At 30.5% G+C, this 23,791-nt stretch overlaps 1 protein-coding gene and 1 pseudogene across 1 annotated transcript; one reads left to right on the forward strand and one right to left on the reverse strand.

The window, feature by feature from the left end:
* Positions 1-13,265: 13,265 nt before the first annotated feature.
* Positions 13,266-22,235, reverse strand: LOC119615230 (annotated as a pseudogene).
* LOC119615229 (mitogen-activated protein kinase 15-like) lies at positions 14,791-18,840 on the forward strand. Its single transcript, XM_037971308.1, is given in 10 exon segments — positions 14,791-15,012; positions 15,076-15,266; positions 16,257-16,463; positions 16,530-16,691; positions 16,751-16,847; positions 16,919-17,025; positions 17,080-17,211; positions 17,267-17,446; positions 17,506-18,038; positions 18,041-18,840. Coding segments are annotated over 10 exon segments (2,274 nt in total). The 5' UTR covers positions 14,791-14,934; the 3' UTR covers positions 18,628-18,840.
* Positions 22,236-23,791: the final 1,556 nt, after the last annotated feature.

Here is a 23,791-nt window from a genome sequence, read left to right on the forward strand (position 1 = left end):
AACACACAAATGAAAAGTAGTTTACATATAAGGCATATCAATTTCAAATTATACCGTTATTTTTTTAAATCTATACATGTTTACTTATCCCTTACATGAATATATTTATACTTAGTTTTAGTGAATTATTAAAAAACTAAAACAAAACGAATTTTCTAGCTAGTAGTTTAGTAATTTATAAAGAATTTTTTATATATAAAATATATTGAACGATTTAGATTTTAAGTAAATTGTATGTATATTTGTGTTTTTTTTTCTTCATTATTTAAAAACCAAATACATATTTAACTTTATCTGAAAAACTACAACTTTGGTTTGAATTTATAAAAAGATCTTTAGAAAGTATGTAAATATAGCCCGCATATTTGTTTGACCCTTAGAATTTCAAAATTCTAGAATGTATATTTAACAAAGGGTTGTTGTCATTTTACAATTTTGAAAATTTGTTTTAAGAATTTAACTTATAAATAGAATCGTTTGTAAACTATTTTGGGGTCAAAACAAAGGTCATCTATTAAAAACTACAAATGCTTTGGTTTGTTAGCAATGCACTATATAAAAACTATTACAATTTAGTTTCAAAGAAATTTTTTAATTATAACAAATTGGAAACAACTCTTTTAAGTTCATTTACATTTATATTTCCTAATTATTTCTGCTTCAAGCATTTACAAATAAAAAATTAAAAACAATCTATGTATTACTTTTCTTTCTGCTGTTTATGTTAAAAAAATTTAAACGCTTATAAAAATATATTGTTGACACCACCAGTAAAAACTGTTTATCTCATAATTGCATATTTTTGGTGCATGCATCGGTAAAAATTAAAAGGAGAAAACAATTGTTTCAGGGCTCGGTAGATTTTTTATATGGCGTTTTGACAGTAAAACAACATCTAGCATCTAGCTATCTATCGATATCTATCTATCTATCTATCTACTATCTATCTATCTATCTATCTATATCCATCTATCTATCTATCTATCTATCTATCTATCTATCTATCTATCTATCTATCTATCTATCTATCTATCTATCTATCTATCTATCTATCTATCTATCTATCTATCTATCTATCTATCTATCATATTCAATTAAATCATACACGTTAAACGAGTGTCAAGCGTAACTATTTAATAAACACACAAAACATGTGCATACTTTTAGGATCATACACTGTGTAACAAATAAAATGTTACAAACTAATGGAAAACAACACATTTTAATTTCATTTGTATCATTTCTGTTTAAACAAAAAAAAACTATATAATAACCTTGAGATACTTATTGCTTTTTTTAAGGTGTTACCTCTACTTGTTGACAAAATGATTACGAGTTTAACTCCTACACACAATGACGAAGACTCATTTATTTATTAAATAAATAAAGAAACAACAACAACAACAAATAAAGTAGTTGACATATGAACATGAATTAATCCATCTTGGGAATAAAAAACATAAGTTTAATATTTGGACAGTTGCTACAGTACTTAACGTTTAACAAATATTTAATTAATTAAAAAAAAGTAGAAAAATTTACATAAAATACACACATTAATAACTAAGAACAAGAAGAAAATATAATAGAAATAGTAATACATAATAATTATAATAATATTTACAAACTTACTGCGTCAATTTCTCTATCGAAGCGCACGGGTCGCAGGCGACATAATGCTGCTATCAGGTAAATCGTGTTAACCCCCAAAAAATAACGACGACCACAGCACAACATCTTGGGCGCAATCAATCAAATAGCCATACATGGCCAGCAGAATGGCTCCGATTACGAGCATTGCACGCAACCACAGAATGCCAAACGGTCGATGTGGTGCCAGAAAAGCCAAAAGTAAAAAGGCATTTCCTAATTGAAAATACATGTGGTGGGGTCGCTGCCATATAATGCACTGTTCAATTGACCAGTCGCCCGTAGTGGCTGAACGTATGGTGGCATTGTTGTCCCAGGATAAGGCACCGCCAGTATTAGAACTTGTAACAATCATACCACCAACGCCAATCGCACCTCCGCCACTACCATGACCGGTGACTGCATTCATTGTGGGTTGGGAAAATATTGAGACGGCCGAAGAAACTCCTCCACTGGAGGAGCTACTACTGCTACTGCTGACAACCACCAACACCTGCTGCTGCAGCTGCTGCTGTTTCGATCACAGAGTTAATAACACCATCACCCGCCTTCAATGCCAAGACCAATACCTCCACTGCTGCTGCTACCACTGCCACTACCACTGCTGCTGGCCACTGTACTGTAACTTAAACTATTGATGCCCAAATTTGAATTTGTTGACTCTACTAAACCCAATGCTAGGGCACCAATCAGCAGCATTTCTAGTCAACTAAATGCAATTGTTGTTCGTTTTGTTTTTCATTTTCGATTTTGAGGCGTTTAATAAAGGTGAAGTTGTATTTAGGGTGGTGGTGGTGGTGAATTTTACAGTTATTTTTTTGTTTGCTAATTTGTGTTCTCACTTTTACGTTCTCTGGGGAGTTATTAAATTATGGTGTGTTTGTTGTTTTTTTTTTCTATTTTATTTAATAAATAATACTTGTTTGTTGCTTTGTTTTAAGAGGTTAGTTAATTATTTTATATTTTTTTTAATTTGTTGAACACTATGATTTTCTTTTGACTTGTTGTATTGTGCTATTTTGTGTGTTGTTTTTCTTGTTGCTATTTAATAATTTTTCTAAATTCTTATTTTGATTTTCAAACATATTAATTGATAGTTATCGTTGTTTTCATTGTTGTAGTTTTTAATTATAATATTGTTGTTATCCATTTGTTGTTGTCTACCATGCAACATATTGTTATTGCTGTTTCAGTTTATAGTAAATCAGATTGTAGGTGTGTAGTTAAAAATGTATACCCACTCATCATTATCGGGTATCAAGTACTATATGTAGTATTTAGTGCATTGAACTAAATTGAGATACACTTCAGATTAATCTGTGGTAAATAGGTATAATTTTAATATTTTATAAAAGGTTCAATTTAAATTAAGTATGTAATAGTAAGTAAGATCAGCTGAGTTATACAAACATATCTGTTTCATAAAGAGAAGAACTTATAGGGAGAGGGAAAGGATCTGTTGGATCATGGATCATATGGATGCACCATATCCGAACATGACAAAGACCATAAATAGACAAAACATTATTGTGGAGAAAGCTAATAAGATCATATCAAAAAAGTGTCTCATAACGAAGGCAAAAACTGTCTCCAATGACCGATTGTTTAGCATAATATCCAAGTTTTACTAAAATCGATACTGATTATCTACAGTTTCACAGATAATAAGAAGTACAATATAAAAAATATTAAAATTAAATAAAAAAACTTCATCACACTAAAAAGACACTTCCGACCATTAAATATTTAGTTACAATTTAATTAAACCGCAAAATACCTGCCTCAACTCCCTAATGATAAAATTTATTGCTTTCTTTCTTTCTTTTTTTGCACTTAAATTAAAATGTGAATGACCAAAAACAATATGCAGGCAAACTAATTTGTTCAATTAAAACGAAAAAAACAGAAACAACAAAATGAAAACTAACAAAAATTGAACATGAATAATAAGAACTCCGACAACTAGCAGCAGTTAGACTAATTAAATTGGTGTCATAAAAGTCGTGTTTGGTCATACTAGTCAACAACCGACAACACATGTTATATAATCCGGGCCAAACAACTAAAAAACAGAAAAAAAAAGCTCTTAACACGCAATGGCCAGACGAGACAATTTCAGCAAAAATACTAAATGTTGAAAAAAGAAACATTGTCAAACAATCTAACAGCTAAAATGGTATTCTAACAGTTAGTATATGCTGAGTCTCTAGTTAAGGCAGTTTAAGTTCGTTGAATGTTTCCATTAGTCAATATTTATGAGCTTGTGAATGTGTGTAGGTCTAAAAAAACGTATGTATCTATGGGCACGAGGGCAATTTGGGAAATATCTTTTTTTGCGAAAATAAAAGTTGGAGGTCGTTATTTTTTCGCTGCAAATGCCAGCTGTCAATAGACTATCAAATTGCTAAGAATGTTTATTGTTTGGTTTTTAATATTTGCGGTGTTTAAAGATAGTAATTTGTCAAATAAAATACCGTATGAAATCAAAACCAAAAATTAAATGAGGTTTACTAGTTACAGCTGTAACGAAGTTTGATGGTAATCATAGTTTGGATTAGGTAAATGAAGAAACTATTGGGGAGATGTTTAATAAAATGCCTACAATTCTCTAGATATCGAAATAATATAAATTCTGGGATTTTTTAATTTGAAAGATTTGTGAATACTTGATGATCATCATATGTTGAACGCATTTTGAATGAATGTACTGAGCTGGAAATTAACGAGAACTAAACTAGAAATCAACTAGAACAGAAAGAACGAACTAGAACTGAACTAGAACTGAACTAGAACTGAACTAGAACTGAACTAGAACTGAACTAGAACTGAACTAGAACTGAACTAGAACTGAACTAGAACTGAACTAAACTGAACTAGAACTGAAATAGAACTGAACTAGAACTAGAACTGAACTAGAAACTGAACTAGATAACTAGAAACTGAACTAGAACTGAACTAGAACTGAACTATAACTGAACTAGAACTGAACTAGAACTGAACTAGAACTGAACTAGATCTGAACTAGAACTGAACTAGAACTGAACTAGAACTGAACTAGAACTCAACTAGAACTGAACTAGAACTGAACTAGAACTGAACTAGAATTGAACTAGAACTGAAATAGAACAAGAACTGAAATAGAACTAAGAACTGAAATAGAACTGAACTAGAACTGAACTAGAACTGAACTAGAACTGAAACTAGAACTGAACAAGAACTGAACTAGAAACTGACTAGAACTGAACTAGAACTGAACTAGAACTGAACTAGAACTGAACTAGAACTGAACTAGAACTGAACTAGAACTGACTAGAACTAGAACTGAACCTAGAACTGAACTAGAACTGAACTAACTGAACTAGAACTACTAGAACTGAACTAGAACTGAACTAAACTGGAAACTAGAACTGAACTAGAACTGAACTAGAACTGAAACTAGAAACTAACTAGAACTGAACTAGAACTGAACTAGAACTGAACTAGAAACTGAACTAGAACTGAACTAGAACTGAACTAGAACTGAACTAGAACTGAACTAGAACTGAACTGAACTGAACGAGAACTGAACTAGAACTGAACTAGAACTGAACTAGAACCTGAACTAGAACTGAACTAGAAACTGAACTAGAACTGAACTAGAACTGAACTAGAACTGACTAGAACTGAACAGAACTGAACTAGAACTGAACTAGAAACTGAACTAGAACTGAACTAGAACTGAACTAGAACTGAACTAGAACTGAACTAGAACTGAACTAGCAACTGAACTAGAACTGAACTAGAACTGAACTAGGAACTGAACTAGAAACTGAACTAGAACGAAACTAGGAATGAACTAGAACTGAACTAGACAGAACTGAACTAGAACTGAACTAGAACTGAACTAGAACTGAACTAGAACTGAACTAGAACTGAACTAGAACTGAACTAGAACTGAACTAGAACTGAACTAGAACTGAACTAGAACTGAACTAGAACTGAACTAGAACTGAACTAGAACTGAAATAGAACTGAACTAGAACTGAACTAGAACTGAACTAGAACTGAACTAGAACTGAACCTAGAATGAACTAGAACTGAACGTAGAACTGAACTAGAACTGAACTAGAGCTGAAGTAGAACTGAACTAGAACTGAACTAGAGCTGAACTAGAACTGAACTAGAACTTAACTAGACTGAACTAGAACTGAACTAGAACTGAACTAGATCTGAACTAGAACTGAACTAGAACTGAACTAGAACTGAACTAGAACTCAACTAGAACTGAACTAGAACTGAACTAGAACTGACTAGAACTGAACTAGAACTGTACTAGAACTGAACTAGAATTGAACTAGAACTGAAATAGAACAAGAACTGAAATAGAACTGACCTGAAATAGAACTGAACTAGAACTGAACTAGAACTGAACTAGAACTGAACTAGAACTGAACAAGAACTGAACTAGAACTGAACTAGAACTGAACTAGAACTGAACTAGAACTGAACTAGAACTGAACTAGAACTGAACTAGAACTGAACTAGAACTGAACTAGAACTGAACTAGAACTGAACTAGAACTGAACTAGAACTGAACTAGAACTGAACTAGAACTGAACTAGAACTGAACTAGAACTGAACTAGAACTGAACTAGAACTAGAACTGAACTAGAACTGAACTAGAACTGAACTAGAACTGAACTAGAACTGAACTAGAACTGAACTAGAACTGAACTAGAACTGAACTAGAACTGAACTAGAACTGAACTAGAACTGAACTAGAACTGAACTAGAACTGAACTAGAACTGAACTAGAACTGAACTAGAACTGAACTAGAACTGAACTAGAACTGAACTAGAACTGAACTAGAACTGAACTAGAACTGAACTAGAACTGAACTAGAACTGAACTAGAACTGAACTAGAACTGAACTAGAACTGAACTAGAACTGAACTAGAACTGAACTAGAACTGAACTAGAACTGAACTAGAACTGAACTAGAACTGAACTAGAACTGAACTAGAACTGAACTAGAACTGAACTAGAACTGAACTAGAACTGAACTAGAACTGAACTAGAACTGAACTAGAACTGAACTAGACTACTAAACTAACTAGAACTGAACTAGAACTGAACTAGAACTGAACTAAACTGAGAACTGAACTAGAACTGAACTAGAGCTGAAGTAGAACTGAACTAGAACTGAACTAGAGCTGAACTAGAACTGAACTAGAACTAGAACTTAACTAGAACTGAACTAGAACTGAACTAGAACTGAACTAGAACTGAACTAGAACTGAACTAGAACTGAACTAGAACTGAACTAGAACTGAACTAGAACTGAACAAGAACTGAACTAGAACTGAACTAGAAACTGAACTAGAACTGAACTAGAACTGAACTAGAACTGAACTAGAACTGAACTAGAACTGAACTAGAACTGAACTAGAACTGAACTAGAACTGAACTAGAACTGAACTAGAACTGAACTAGAACTGAACTAGAACTGAACTAGAACTGAACTAGAACTGAACTAGAACTGAACTAGAACTAGAACTGAACTAGAACTGAACTGAAACTGAACTAGAACTGAACTAGAACTGAACTAGAACTGAACTAGAACTGAACTAGAACTGAACTAGAACTGAACTAGAACTGAACTAGAACTGAACTAGAACTGAACTAGAACTGAACTAGAACTGAACTAGAACTGAACTAGAACTGAACTAGAACTGAACTAGAACTGAACTAGAACTGAACTAGAACTGAACTAGAACTGAACTAGAACTGAACTAGAACTGAACTAGAACTGAACTAGAACTGAACTAGAACTGAACTAGAACTGAACTAGAACTGAACTAGAACTGAACTAGAACTGAACTAGAACTGAACTAGAACTGAACTAGAACTGAACTAGAACTGAACTAGAACTAAACTAGAACTGAACTAGAACTGAACTAGAACTGAACTAGAACTGAACTAGAACTGAACTAGAACTGAACTAGAACTGAACTAGAGCTGAAGTAGAACTGAACTAGAACTGAACTAGAGCTGAACTAGAACTGAACTAGAACTAGAACTTAACTAGAACTGAACTAGAACTGAACTAGAACTGAACTAGAACTGAACTAGAACTGAACTAGAACTGAACTAGAACTGAACTAGAACTGAACTAGAACTGAACTAGAACTGAACTAGAACTGAACTAGAACTGAACTAGAACTGAACTAGAACTGTACTAGAACATAAGTAGAACTGAATTTGAACCAATCCAGAGCTGAAATATAACGATTTAGTAAAGAATCATGAATGAAAATCTCAAGTTTATATAAAAGCATTTTCATCCTATCCTCGTACATTGTCCATAAACACAGAATATTCGTATATAAGAAATACAATAAGAATGTAGGTGGTGGCATGGTAAAAGTCATCAATGTCGACAGTCTTAATATTTTGTATATTTGTGTGCTGTTGTTGTTTTTTTTTTAGGCAGAGGTGAAGTCATCACTTACAAGCGTGGTATGAAATGTTGACTGTATGTGGAAATGCACAACACTTAACTCAGCAACAGAAGCAACTACAACAAAAAATTGGGTAAATTCAAAATACTCTTGATCCCCCACCTCGAGTGGCTGAATATTAATATACAAGTTTTAGGATTTATTAAGGCATTATTTTTGTGTAGGGAATCGTGAAAAAATTTTAATTTCTGGTTGATAAGATAATAATTTTCACTGTTTGCTTTTGGAATGTTTTAATTTTGATATAAGTAAATAAAAGTAAGTTGTAGGTTCGAAAAATATGCAAAGATTATGACGAATAGCTATTAGAACGAGTGCAGTTTGAGACATATTGTCAAGGTTGATAACAGTTTTCAAATAGCTGTGTATATGTCGTATTGTAATTTAAGAAATTTTCATTTAACGATCTTTGATCGTTCGCTTTCAATCTTGTGGGTTGATATTTATAGTATGTGACATTTAAATATTTAATTAGCTTCCTAACAAGCTCTTCAGCTATGTGGGAATATGTTGAATGGGCGTAATTAATCTAATACCCATTGTGATACTCTTAAAAGTTTTTCTAATAATTAATATTGTACCATATTGTACATAAAAGGGCCATATTTAGGGTACATTTTGCAACATACATATTTACATTTCATTTCAAAATATACCAGAGACACGGGTAAAGAAACTCATGGAGGCTTTTTTGATGTAACATTTATCCTCCTTGCATACCAATTAAATAAGGATTCAAATTAAAATTTGAGTCAAATTGATCAAATAAACAAAAATGATTCTAACTAGTGGTTTTAATCTAAATCAGATAGAAGTACATGCCTTCTAGGAGATCAGCGAAGGCGGTGAAAGAACTTATTAATATGAAACCCTAAACGATAGTAATGTTAAAAACACATAAGAATTAAGTATTTTCATAATCCCCAATTAAATTTAAACCATAACTTTCAATTTAAACTACTTTCTTCTTTAAGTTTTTATACAAAAAAAATCAAGCAATAATTCTAATGTTTTGAATTTAAAGTATCAAAACGAAAATAAAATAATCAATTTCCTGTTGCCAAAATAAATTTCCAAACGCAGAGGGAGGGAGACCTTTAAAATTTAAATTTTGCATAGCAAATAAACACAACAATAGCAACAACACAAAAAACAACAATAACAACTGTTTTAGTTTATTCTTTGTTTATTGTTTAGTTAATAATTGCTGTTGTTATTGCTATTTCTTTATTTATTTCTTCTTTTTTTGCGATTTCTTTGAGACCGTAAATTAAAACACTATACAATGACGACATGTAAAGGACAATTTACTACAAATACAATGTGCATTTTTACAATTCATGGCAAATATACTACATTAGTATACAATACTGTATGTATGGATGAGAGTGTGAGTTTTATTTTCTTCTTCTTGCTTGCATATAAATTTCTGCCAAATTGCTTTCGGCATTTGTTGTTGCTGTTGGCTGTCAAAATTTTACGGTTTTTTTCTCTCCAACTGAAATCTCACTCCATATTTTTACTCTTAAGGAAACAAATAAAAAATTTTAAATTCGATTTTTCACCATAATCTCATTGTCATGGAGATAAATAATCAATTATTTGTTTTTGTAATTTTTATTGCAATCTTTTTTTGTGCTTTAAAAATATGTGTGCAATTTTTTGGTTTGTTTTGTTTTATTCTGTAGCAATTATTCAATGGCGCTGATGATGACGATAATGACGTTATCGACATTATGGACAACGATGATGTGTGAGAAATTGCAAAGTGCAATGTAATTTTCTTACTTGTGCAAATGTTCATTTGTATGAATGTAATAATAAGTTTAAGTAGCAACTACTACTAATATCATTATTTTGTTATTATTGTATTAGGTCTGTTTAACAGTGAGAGAAATTATATTGAAAGCATAGTGTTTTTGAACTGAACTAGAACTGAACTAGAACTTAACTAGAACTGAACTAGAACTGAACTAGAACTGAACTAGAACTGAACTAGAACTGAACTAGAAGTGAACTAGAACTGAACTAAAACTGAACTAGAAGTGAACTAGAACTGAACTAGAACTGAACTAGAACTGAACTAGAACTGAACTAGAACTGAACTAGAACTGAACTAGAACTGAACTAAAACTGAACTAGAACTGAACTAGAACTGAACTAGAACTGAAATAGAACTGAACTAGAACTGAACTAGAACTGAACTAGAAACTGAACTAGAACTGAACTAGAACTGAACTAGAACTGAACTAGAACTGAACTAGAACTGAACTAGAACTGAACTAGAACTGAACTAGAACTGAACTAGAACTGAACTAGAACTGAACTAGAACTGAACTAGAACTAGAACTAGAACTGAACTAGAACTGAACTAGAACTGAACTAGAACTGAACTAGAACTGAACTAGAACTGAACTAGAACTGAACTAGAACTGAACTAGAACTGAACTATAACTAGAACTGAACTAGAACGGAAGTAGAAATGAACTAAAACTAAACAAGAACTGTACTAGAACGAAATAAAGGATTCACAAAGCTAAAATAATGGATCAGATTAGAAGAAAGTACGATGCCGGGTCAATACAGTACAAAATAAATTGCGGTTACGTTTAATACATATTATTATGAATTTTTAAGCGGAATTATTAATATAAAACTATGCGTAATCTTTTTCTGTAAAATGATTGATTCATTTTCAAATCAAATATTATATAGTCATTTCCATTAAAAATAGTGGTAATTTACTGCATTTTCCTTACGATAAATCTAGAAATGAGAGATTCCGAAGTACCTTTACTATAGGGTTGGCAAAATTTTACCACTTAGTGAAAAAGTCATTATTAGACTAGTCCAAAATATGCTAAAAGTACTTTAAACATCTATTAAAATTGTACAAAATTTTAGCGATAGTATAAAAAAGTAATTCAAAAATATAGTCTGTTTGGTAAAAAGTTATTATTGCTTATCTGGATATAATCTCTTCCGGGTTTCTCAACAATATAAGAGAATATAATCAAGAATTATATTTCTCCTTTCATGAAGTTTATAACAAACCTGACATGAATCGGTAATCCTTTGAACTTTGTGCAAGAAGTAGAATAGTTTTTTATTATTTCAACAAGGAGATAAATTAGTAATCATTGCACTTTTGAAAATCGAGTTGTATCAAAAAAAGTACAATTGATTAAATTTTTCTCGGCTTTTCTTAAAAAAATTGGCCGGAACTAGACATATTGTATAATTAATGTATATATTAAAACAGTTTTATCAATATTAAGTAGGTTTGTTGCAATTCATCGTAGTCTAATTGGAATATATGGAAGAGATTAGCTAAAAATCCAAACAAATAACCATTTTGAAATACATAACAATACAAACAAACATACGTACTTGATAAGATAGGTAGAAAGGAATTCGCTAAAAACACAAAATTCAATTATTTTAACTTTACTTAATTAGTTTAATGACCAGTTTCCCCTCAAAACTGCTTAATTACATGAGAAATTTGAAAACACTTAATTGGAATTACAATTACGTCTTAAAGTAACACCAAAAACACACAATTTTTTCGTCGAAATTAGTTGTAAACATTTTAAAATGCCTTTATGAGAATTTCGTCCAGTGTTGTGTTGTTTTTATTACAAAAAAAAAACAACAACAACAAAACGAAGGCAAGGAGGATAGGAAAATTCAATCGTTTTAAAGTTTACATACAACAAAACAACAACAGCAGCACCAACAAAAAAGTACACACGCATTCATTTTCCTTCAAACAACAACAACAAAACATACATACAATTTTTTTCATACTTATTTTATAATTTCGGTATGTATTTATATTTTTTTAATTTTTCTATTTATTTTTATTAAATTTTTGTGTTATTACACTTTTATTTCTAATTTTTTCACACATCTTCTCTATAGAAACTTTTTTGTGATATTCTTCTTCTTCATTTTATTATATTAGGCAGACGACAAACACACACACTTCTTTTTCTTCATTTTTTTCCGATAGAAGAAAACTTTTTAACACACATTTAATTGATTTATTTTTATCTTCTTATTTGCATATTCATATTTATTTTATTAATAATACTATTTTTTAACACAATTAACACAAACACTTAATTTAGAAATTAAAAAAATATAATAAATTTTACAAATAGTAAAAGTGTGCGGCGGCGATACCGTGAGTACAATGTTAGCGAAACGTAAAAAAAATTTAACTGGTCTCACTATGTGCTATGTGATGTTAGTGGTAGGTAAGTAAGTCAGAAAAGTCAGAATGAATAAGAAGAAAAACAAAAAAAAATTTTGCCCTATTCTGCTGAGTAGTACTTCATGTTGTTGCTCTTGTTGTTGGTGGTGCGTTTTGAACTGTCATCTAAACACTGTGATTTCAACTCTATTTTGTTTGTTTCTCCGTTTAGTTGTTGTGTTTTTGTTTTTTAGTGTTACATTATTTGACATAATACTAATTTTGTACTCTTTTTATTATTTTTCCTTCTTCAACACACTCATTCTATGGTACATTTTCTTACAGATGTTTTTTTTAACTAAACACCGGTGTACAAAAAAACAATAACAAAAATTTATGGTATTTAATGCTTAATAATCTACATGTTTATATAATTAATCTTAATGTTTTCAATTAAACAATTAAATACTTGTTAAAGCCTTCATTAGTCATTAATTAGTTAACAACTAGTGCTAATATTTATATTTGTAGCAGACTGTGTTAGTTTAAAATATTTATGTGCTACCCTGTTTTTCTGCAAAACAAACACGTGTGGCAACTTGTTAGTAAAATAAACAGCCAAGCAAATATATCCGGTTTTTGTTTTTATGAATTATTTAACATTGATTTAATATATTTTTTTTTTTTGAAATTTTAGGAATTCCAAGATGTTATGCCTACTTTTGTTTATATTATAGTTTATATTCTAAAAAAACATTGTTTATTTTCACAGCATGCCACCTGGTATTTTTGTTTTTAGATAAAACAGTGTATTGGGTAAGGCAGTTAAAGTTATAAACAAGGTTACCGTTACCATTTTAAAAGTGTTTCCTTTTAAATGCAAACTGGAAAAGAGCAACTTTTGGACATTACCCCCGTATTCATAAAGATATTAATCGCGTATTTTTATGCACATTTTTCCATATACAATACCTGCAATAAACCATCAACAACTTTATTAAACATTTATGAATATGGGCGTAAATTGTGTTTATAAAGGATTACTGTAGCCTAAAGGTGTTTTAGACCATAACAACAACTACAAATTGGCATTATTTTTTTAATTGCACCTTTTTCGACGAGTTACAGAAAGCCGGAAAGCATGACTTTTTTGCCGTTAAAGGTATCTTTGGGAGATGAAAATGTAGTTTTTTTAACTGACATACTTTTTGCTCAAAACAGAACATCAATCATTATCTGTATTAATTTTAGTTTGAATACTATTGTTCAATATCATATTCAATAACTTTATTGCTTTCAAATGTCCACTTAACAAGGAATTTCCTGTTGCTAGGCCAACACTTTGTCTAGTTGTACATATGTAAACAAAATAATCAAAAATAAGTGTTGGATACATACACTACTTACAGTATGTGTATCCAACACAAAGGCCGCTTAAAAACAAACTATCCTTAAGGAAACCAAAACAAATTGAAATGGTGGTTGTAGCTGTTCATAATTGGTTGTGTTATGTGCGTGCGTGACTGTGTTGCCAACAATTATTAGAGAATAGAAAATAATAAAATAAGTTTTTTTTAGAAAAATCAAGTAAACAGTGATAAAATTGTTAAATAAAACCAGTTAAACGTCAACTACCTCATATTATTTTTAAAATATATTTTGTATAGTTTATTTTAAAAAAAAAAGTAATAAAAAAATATCAAGGAAAATAAAAGAAATTTCGCCGTTAAATAAAGAGTTTTACGACGAAATTTAAAACGATTTGCAATTAGTGTAGTGTGAGTTTAGGTTCTTCTTTAGGTGTGTTCTTTATTGAACTAAAGTTTATTTTTTAATTCTTTTTTTAAATTTCGGAAAGTGTCTTTGATTGTACTAATAATAAAGGATATAAACTGCAAATAATATCTATATAAATTGAAGTGTCAGATACAAAAAAATACCGAAATATTAAATGTAAGTTTGTGTTATTTTTGTCAGAGATTTTAAAGAATGTCATCCTTTGGTAGTTTAAAAAGCATTTCAAATTATTCATTTGGTTTAAAATTCAACTTAAAAGCAGTTCTTGTTAACTATTAGTTAGAAGTGATTTAAGATCTGAAGAGTTTTGCAGCTTATTAATGAATTAATTCCTTAGAGATCTGTCTGGGTACATGGTGCCATTACCATTTCTTTCCTATATAATAATCAACAATTCTATTTTACAAATTCAATAAACAATTTAACAAATTTCAATCAAAATAAGGAGCACTTACATGTTAACAAATAAACATACTTACATACATCTGTCTATATAAATATAACTTATTGCATTACATTTGTGACAGCTAGCTAATATTGTAAACTAGGTTGAAAAACGAAAAGAAAGTGGAGTGTTTTCTTTATCTTTTTCATCGATTTAACAAATTTAATATTGCATTTAAATATTGTCCACAAAAATTGCATGTGCTCCAAAAAAAGAAAAGCAAACCAAATACACAGCGCAGAGCGTCTTAAATTTACTATCAACAACAAACAGTTACAAATCTTTTTAGCTGTAACAGGTTACATAGGTTACATTAATCTGTTATCGTCATAAATCTACCGTCATGACAACGAAAGCTCAGGATAAGCATAAGATGTCGGAAATCGATGAGGGTATATCGAAAATATTTGATATTAAAAAGGTAAAATTGTTTTTAATTAACGTTTTTTTAAGTGAAATTTAAATTTTTTTAATTACTTTTTAGCGTTTGGGCAAAGGAGCCTATGGTATTGTTTGGAAAGCTTTGGATAAACGCACTAATGAAACCATAGCCGTAAAAAAGATTTTTGATGCTTTTCGTGATGAAACAGATGCTCAGCGTACATTTCGTGAGATCATATTTCTTAAGGCCTTTCGTAATCATCCCAATATTGTTAAATTGCATAATGTTTACAAGTAAGTTTAATATTAGATACTTTTTTTACAATTTTTTTTCAAAATCTTTATTCTTAAAGTAGAGTAAACCCAAATTTTTAAACAATTCAACACATTTTAAATATCTGTTACTAAAATTCTAAAATTTCACACAGATTTCGCATAAAATCATAAAATTAACCAAAATTTCAAGATTTCACTGAAAATCAATAATTTTAATAAAAATTCGGGTAAATAATTCATGAAAAATTCAAGATTAGACTGAAAATCCCATAACTCACTAAACATTGAAACTTAACTAAAAATTTTGAATTAAAAAAAGTTTTCTCTAAAAATTCAAAAAAAAAAAATAAGATTTTACAAAAAATACAGATTTTTTAAGAATGAGATTTCAAAAATAATCAAAAATTTCTATAAATTTCAAAAATTTCACTAAAAAATAAAAATCCAAAATTTCACTAAAATCTCAAATGTCAATAAAAACTTTAATTTTACTAATAATTTAAGAATTCGCGTGAAATCTTAGTATTCACCAAAAATTCCAGATTTCACTGAAAATTCAAAATATTACTAAAAGTTGAAAAATTTCAGATTTCAATAAAATCCCAAATTTCAATAAAAATCCCAATTTCACTAGAAATCAAAGATTTTACTAAAATTTCACTTAAAAACTCAGATTTTACTTAAATTACAAGATTTCACTAAACATTCAACATTTAAATTTATAATCTTAAATTGCACTAAAATTCCAAATTACTCTAAAATCACAGAAATCACTAAAAATTTTAAATTTCACAAAAAATTTTAAATTTCACTAAAAATTTTAAATTTTACTAAAAATTTTAAATTTTATTAAAATCATAGGTTTCACTAAAAATCCGAAATTTCTCAAAAGATCTCAAATTCACCAAAAATCCATAATTTTACAAAAAAAATCATAGAACCACATAAAATATCACTAAAAAGTCGAGAATTTCATACAAAAATTTCTTAAAATCCTTTTCATTTCAGAGCCTCAAACAATTTGGATATTTATTTGATATTTGAATATATGGAAAGTGATCTGCATAATATCATTAAAAGAGGGACCATATTAAAAGATATACACAAACGTTATGTTATGTATCAACTAATCAATGCCATTAAATATATACACTCGGGAAATGTTATACATAGAGATTTAAAGCCTAGCAATGTGTTAATCGATAGCAAATGCAGGTAAGTTTAAGAATTTCAAAGCCCCCCATAAAACTTTTAACTTCATTTAAAATCACATTTATAAAGGTGTAAATTAGCTGATTTTGGTTTGGCACGTTCAGTGGCAAATCGTTCTTTAAGTGGCGATCATAATGATATAGGCAGTGATAAACCGGCAGAATTATTATTAACCGATTATGTGGCCACAAGATGGTATCGAGCGCCAGAAATATTAGTGGCTAGCAAAAGGTTAGAGAATTTAAATTTATTAATAAAACCTTAATACATATTAAGAGTTATTGTTATAGATACACCAAAGGTATTGATATGTGGAGTTTGGGTTGTATATTGGCGGAAATGATAAGAGGTAAACCTATCTTTCAAGGCAGTAGTACCATAAATCAGGTATATAAAATTAAGATCTATTTTTTATTAAAAATAAACATTAAAACTTTTTATATACATTTTTTAACAAGATTGAGAAAATTGTTTATACCTTGCCGGATATAACGGAGCAGGATATACGTTCGGTAGGTGCGGGCTTTGGTTCGGTGTTATTAAATAAACAAATTTTAAAGGATAAGTAAGTTTAGAAGTTTGCTTTAAAAAAATAAAATCATTTAAAATTTTCTTTTAGAAAAACCACACTTAATGAGTTATTAAGTGGTGCCACAGGAGATGCTTTAGATTTGGTTAAATCTTTACTAGTATTAGACCCTATGGGACGTTTGACCGCCAATCAAGCCTTAAATCATTCGTATGTAGAAAAGTAAGTTGAAATAATTATAAAATCAAAAGTTTTTCATTCAATAACATTTATACAGATTTCGTAACTCCATACCGGAACTAGAATTGAATGTTGATATACTGCCACCGTTTCGGGATGATGTACGCTTGACGGTGCCCGAATATCGAGCAAAATTATATGAAATTGTGCAAACGCATGGTGAAAAAAACAAATCATTAGATACTAATAAAAATTCTCTGAATATAACTAAAAATAGGTAAAGAACTGGAAAATTTTACTTAATAGTAAATAATAAAAACTTTTGTTTATCTATAGAGAACACAAATCCTTACAAAATCACGATAAATTGGAACAGAAAAAGACGACAAAAATTAAACAACCGCCTATTACTAGCTATTTAGAAGACAATGCGATTCATGCTAATGGTAATCTAAATACTCTTATAAATAAGGCCTTAAAGAAAACTACTCCAATAGCTAAAAAGAAAAGCACTAAAAGCCTCAATAACAACATAGGAGATTCAATAAATAACGAACCAAAATACCATATAAGAGATGATCGATATTTACAACGTAGTAAATCCCATGGACATCAACAACTTCTACAAAGACAAATGGTGGGAGATCAATTATACGAAGGTGAATCCAGCACAATGCAAGCGGAAATAAATGTTAGAAGATTTTCCACAAATGAAGTGGAATTTTCTAAAACGGAGACACTTAAAAGGAGCGGTAATAACAAACGTTTGCATCGTAGTGCAATAGCATTAAATAAGCCCGAAAATGAACAAATAATACAACATACACCACCGCCCACATTTAAAAATGTTATACGTCAAACCAAATCTGAAGTTATACCTTTAATAATACGCCCAGTAGTGAAACATCGAAAGTAGAAGAACGCATTTGCTATGAAAGACGTTTAAAAAAGTTGGAAGATAAAATTGAACGTTATAAAAATGAAGTGCAAAGTTTTTGTCGTGAAACATTTAGAAATTCCCAACATAAGCAGCAGTTGCAGCAGCCACAACCGCGTTCGAATGAGGAAAAAACTAATAGTAAAAATTATAATTTCAAAAGCACACCCAAGAAATTGACAAACACAACCAACAGCAGCAGCAGTAATACACCCATTAAAAATATCTATTTTCAATTGTTAACTAAAGGTCAACATCATGATTATCACAAATCAGAATTAGATCTTTCTGGCAACAGTGGCAATGGCAGCAGCAGCGATCATTTTCGGAATTCCTATAATTCAAACTCTTGTTCAGGTCGCAGTAAAACCTCAACAAATGGTCACTATAATAATAAAAGCTCTTATGTTTTACAAAGTCAGCATCATCAACAACCAGAACCACAACTAACTCAACATTACCTTACAACACACAAACATCAGTCACAGCATCGTTGTCGCCCTATATCGAAATTTGTTTAACATACATCAACACTATAAACTAGTGATTTTCTATAAAAATTTTCTAGCAAAACAACAGATTTTTTAAGTACATTCTCTTACTACTTATATTTTAGAAAATAAACTGCCTGCCCAACTTTGTAATATTATTGTATTAAACACAGAGTATAAATAATAATAATAAATATACATTTACATATTTTTGTGCCAGTATATGAATCAGCAAGTATTTTAATGGGTTGTTGTAACAGCTCGACTGTGGACCATAGTTATTTACTGAAAGTATAGTAAGAATAAATGTTTAATTACACAGACCAACAAATTTTGAAAAAAGTCGAAATTCAGATTTCGAATATAGACTCAGAACTTATCCATTACATCAGTTTTTCGAGATATCGCGTCCTAAGTTTGAGAAACATTCCGTTTTTTGGCCAGATTCAAATTCAGCGCTTGTCAAACCTTTAGAAAGATATACTTTTGTCTCTGGATTAAAAATTTGTTGGCCTGTGTTATTTCTGTTACTGTCTTTAGGTGTTAAAGGGAGCTGTAGAAACTGTGCCTCAGTTGGTCTTAACCAAAGGTCTATGTGCTGCAAATATTTAGACCGGGTTGGACAATCGTTGAGAAAGTTAGAGTTTATCGTGAATGTATTAGTGAAATCTAAAGGGTTTTACATTAATAATGGATATATTGTGAAATTGTGGATGCGTTTATAATTCCATTGGACAAAGTGAAGTAGGATTTTCTGGAGCTGAACTGATGTATTTCGTTAAAGTAACAATTCATAATTTATCAATGATTTTTAGTGGATTAATATTTTTTTCGCGAAACAGTGAAGTTTTAATAAAATTTTAGATTTTTAGTGAACTTTAGAATTATTCAATATAATATATTTTTTTAATATTGAATTTTGATGGTTATTCTATGATTTTCTATTTTAACGAAAATTGTGGATTATTACGATTCTATTTAGTGCATTTAACTTTCATTAAATATTAAGATAATTAAAACGCTTGTTTCTTTTTTCATGCTTTACATACATATTTATTATGGTATATATTTTGTATTGATTGTTAACTACAAAATATTTTCGTAATTTATTTTTTACACATTTAAAGCAAAAAATTGCATTAACTTAAAAAAACTAAGCCCTTTATTTAGAAAAGCACTTGATTACACACATTGAAAAATTCTAGAAACAAATTATCGAATATTTTAAGAATTTGTTAGTAAAACCTCCTCTAAAGTGATTTACAAAATTTGATATTAAATATGTATGTTACGTATTGTTTGTAGCAACTATTTATGTTTATTTTGATTGACAACATTTATATTATGATTTAGTATATGTTTGTTGACACAACGGCAACAGTTGTTCTTCTTAAGATTAATTTATATATGTAAGTATTCGTTAACTATATGTATTCGTATATTTATTTTGTTTATAAGAGTTATGTTAATGTTTACAACAACGCTTCTTGAAAATGCACTTTTTTTGTTTGAATTTGCAAAAGACTAGATATAGTTTTTAATAAATAGTTCATATTGCATAGGAATAAATTAACTACTTTGCACTATATAAAGGTTTAATTTGATAAATATTAATGCTGTAACAATCTATTTATGCTACAGCTTAATATTATCAAATAACTTTAATTATTTGTATATCTACTATAATACTTAATTAAAACTACTAGAAATTTAATCTTTACCTTTTTGTTGTACCTGTTGCTGCGGCAATTCCTGCTGTAATTGCAAGATATGATCGACAGGTTCGGGTTTACCTTCTTCGTTGATGCGACAGGGCTTTATAATACCACCACGATGTAATTTATCCACCAATTGAGCCAACTTCTCGGCTTCATATTCCTTTTGTTCATCCGACATGCCATCCAATGGATTGGTGGTTGGAGGCATATAACAACCCCAAAACTGGGTTAACTGAATGCTTAATGCGTTTATACTCTTCCGTATCACTGTCCTCACTATCCGAAGAATATTCACTAGTATCCGGCTTGCGGCAATCTAAAATGCCAGCATTTGCGAACAAACCAGCCATATTGCCGTAACCGAAATGTTTTATCAAACGACTGGGATTTTTCTTACAGCAAACGAGCAATAATTCATAGGATAAGTTGCGTACCACCATGTTGGGAGTCATGAGAAGGCGACAAAGATAGTTTCTCAACTCGTTACCTTCCTCGGGACGTTTGTAAACATCTCTTAAAGGTGGTAAAACTATGCTACGCACATAGTGACGCATAGTTGAATTACTGCAAACACATTTCACTAAAATAGTTAAGACCGGCTGACATGTTCCTTATTAGAAGAAGTGTTCTTTTCCAAATCATCAAGGGCATAGAGTAGGAAATTGAGTATAATATCTAAAGCTGTAACATTACGGTTTTCAAAAAATACGACAATTTTCCATAGAGGCAGACGATGACGAGGGGCCATCAACCTTTAACATAAGCTCACTGAGACAGCTGCTGGAAATGTTGGGAAGGAGATCTATAGAATGGGAAACCACTTGACGCTCACGTTCATTACTCATGGCTCCAAAACGCAACAATAAATCACGTATAACACTTGTTAAATGAAGACTTTGTATTTCGTTCTCACTGGGACTTTTGTCGGTGGCAAAGAAGTTATATTAAACATAACTTTAAGCATTTCAATAATTACATCCAACTGTCCATCGGAGAATTCCTTGTGCTGCGTAGCTTTTCGTCCATTAACTCGGTCATATAGGTCAAACCATTAAGCTCAAACAGCACACGACTACGTACTGAAGTCTCAAGAGCGGTTATTACAAAACAATAACTTCATATCAAACAGCTCAATTTTTCGGGCACCTGTAGGGTTGATGACAACCTATGGAAATATTTGATCGGCCACATTTTGTCTTACACAATCCCGTCTTATCTCAGCATTTTGAAAAACCAAATTGCACAGACATTTCCAAAGCCTCACCACACGTTCCATATTAAAATCCACCAAAATATCCAATGAACTAACCGAACGTGGTGACTCTTGCTCCTGTGAGGGCTCTCCCACCAACGAACTACTCATAGTTAAATGGGCCATTTTAAGCAGGCAACCTATGTCATCTACTATGTTGTTTTTCATAAGACTCGCTTCGTCACGGGATAAAATTCGTATCGTATTTAAACACAATATATGGTGCTCCTCCAAACGCTCATCATTCAATATGTTGAAGACCGTTTTCCACAATGTAATCCACAAGTCATTCTTGTGAAATTTATCAAATTTGAAAAGATTGGCATTCTAGAAAAAGAAATTGGTTTGCGGTTTGTTAATCCAATTAAGTATTATGAATATGACTGACTAAATTCCTTTTTTTTTCTCCACCCTCTTCTAGAAGTTATTACATTTTATTAACAACTACCTCATACTTACTTCTTTATTGAATTGTTCCAATACTTTGGGAAATTTCTGTATATTTTTATCCTGTAATTGTTTCAATTGGTCGGCATCCATATTGGTGTTTTTTGATTTATTAAGTTTATTAATTTAAATAATATTTCTCGCACTATTTCTTAAATAAATGGCAAAACAAAAATTTACTTTAATTATACACTCTGTGACAGAGTCCTGCGCCGACAAATATTAACGGCGGCGGCGACAGACACTAAATAAATCGGAGGCGGCTTAAAATCGACTGTAAGCCGGCTAAGTTTTCACCTACGTTTAGTTTTTAAATTTTCAACGATTTTAAATATAAACAGAATCCGAGAGATCAGAAAGTGGGATTTTGGAAGCAAATATATTGTTTATAACAACAAAACAGAGCAAGCTCAAAAGTTGTGTGAGAAATTATGCAGGGATGAATAAAAAATTCTTAAAAATTAAAAACAAATCCTTTCTCCAAGTTTTACGAGGATCTGCCGATATTTAACCCTATCCTCCATATAAAACGTAAAAACAAATATATTTTATTTGTTTATTTACTAGCTATACCCAGTGTGCTGTGCTATCCTAAAAGCAATATAAATAAGAAACCCAGTTAACGATTTTGATGATTCTAACTACAATGGTTTTGCAGATATACAATTTGTTACATATGGGAGATTCCACGCAAATTATTGCAATTTCTCTAAATGTTCTTCAATAAAATTTGAAGATTCTAGCTCTAATAGTTTCTCAGATATACGAATTTTTCTATTTAATTCATATGGGAGCTCCAAGCCCGACAGATGGAAGTCCGCCCTTTTTTCTCCAAAATGTTCAGATGAATATTAAAGTTCTTCGTGCAAAATTTTAAGAATTTAGTTCTATTAGTTTCCCAAATAAACGAATTTTTGTATTTAATTCGTATGGGAGGTTCCGCTCCCCTCATTGGTAGTCCCCCAATTCATTACCCCAAATGTTTACATGGATGTTAAAGTTCTTCCAGAACAACATCATTTAAAGGGATCACAAAGATTTTGAAAAATATTCCAAAAGTTTCACTTTGAAAACATTATTAGAGTGTATGAAAACTCGCAACTCTAAAGGCAGACTATTCCTATTTTAGCGTTAATTTCTTTATGATTAAAATAAGTAAGGAGTAAGAGTTATATTCGGCAAATCATTTGTCGTAAAAAAGCAAATTTCGGAAATGGTCATATACATATATATATGTATGGACTTTGATCATTAGATTAATAAGAACGTGATTTTCGGATTAGAGACTTAAATGTGGAATTGGGTCAATTATGGACAAAGTTCTCTATAATTTAAAGTATTTTTTTTTAATTCTACCATAAATCTGTCATAATGATAACTTTTGGAATGATGTATTAGCTATAAACTGATTTTCTGTAAGAGGGTTATATTGGCGGACCGATCCTCAAAATTTTATTTTTCATAAATGTAGGTTTCGGTTCCTAAAAATGCTTTTTTCTTCGACATCGAAAGCCATTTATGTGCGTTTAAGTAATTTTCTGAAGAAGATTTCATATACATATTTACATTACATATTTTCGTTCCAATAAAAATTGTTTTATTATGGTATTATTAAGTACGTAGAAAACGTTAAAATCAATTATTGAAGGGGGCAGGGTCAATTATGGCCTATAGAGATTTCGATTGATATCGAGCCCTTTTTGCAAAATGGACGTAAGCGAGATAAATTTTCGTTCAATTAGGATACTGCGTGTTTAATTTTATGTTTATATATTCA

Source organism: Lucilia sericata, unplaced genomic scaffold (assembly GCF_015586225.1).
Source record: "Lucilia sericata isolate MDLA Ls3-8-SP2 unplaced genomic scaffold, ASM1558622v1 Contig004573F_arrow, whole genome shotgun sequence".
NCBI classification, from domain to species: Eukaryota; Metazoa; Arthropoda; class Insecta; order Diptera; family Calliphoridae; genus Lucilia; species Lucilia sericata.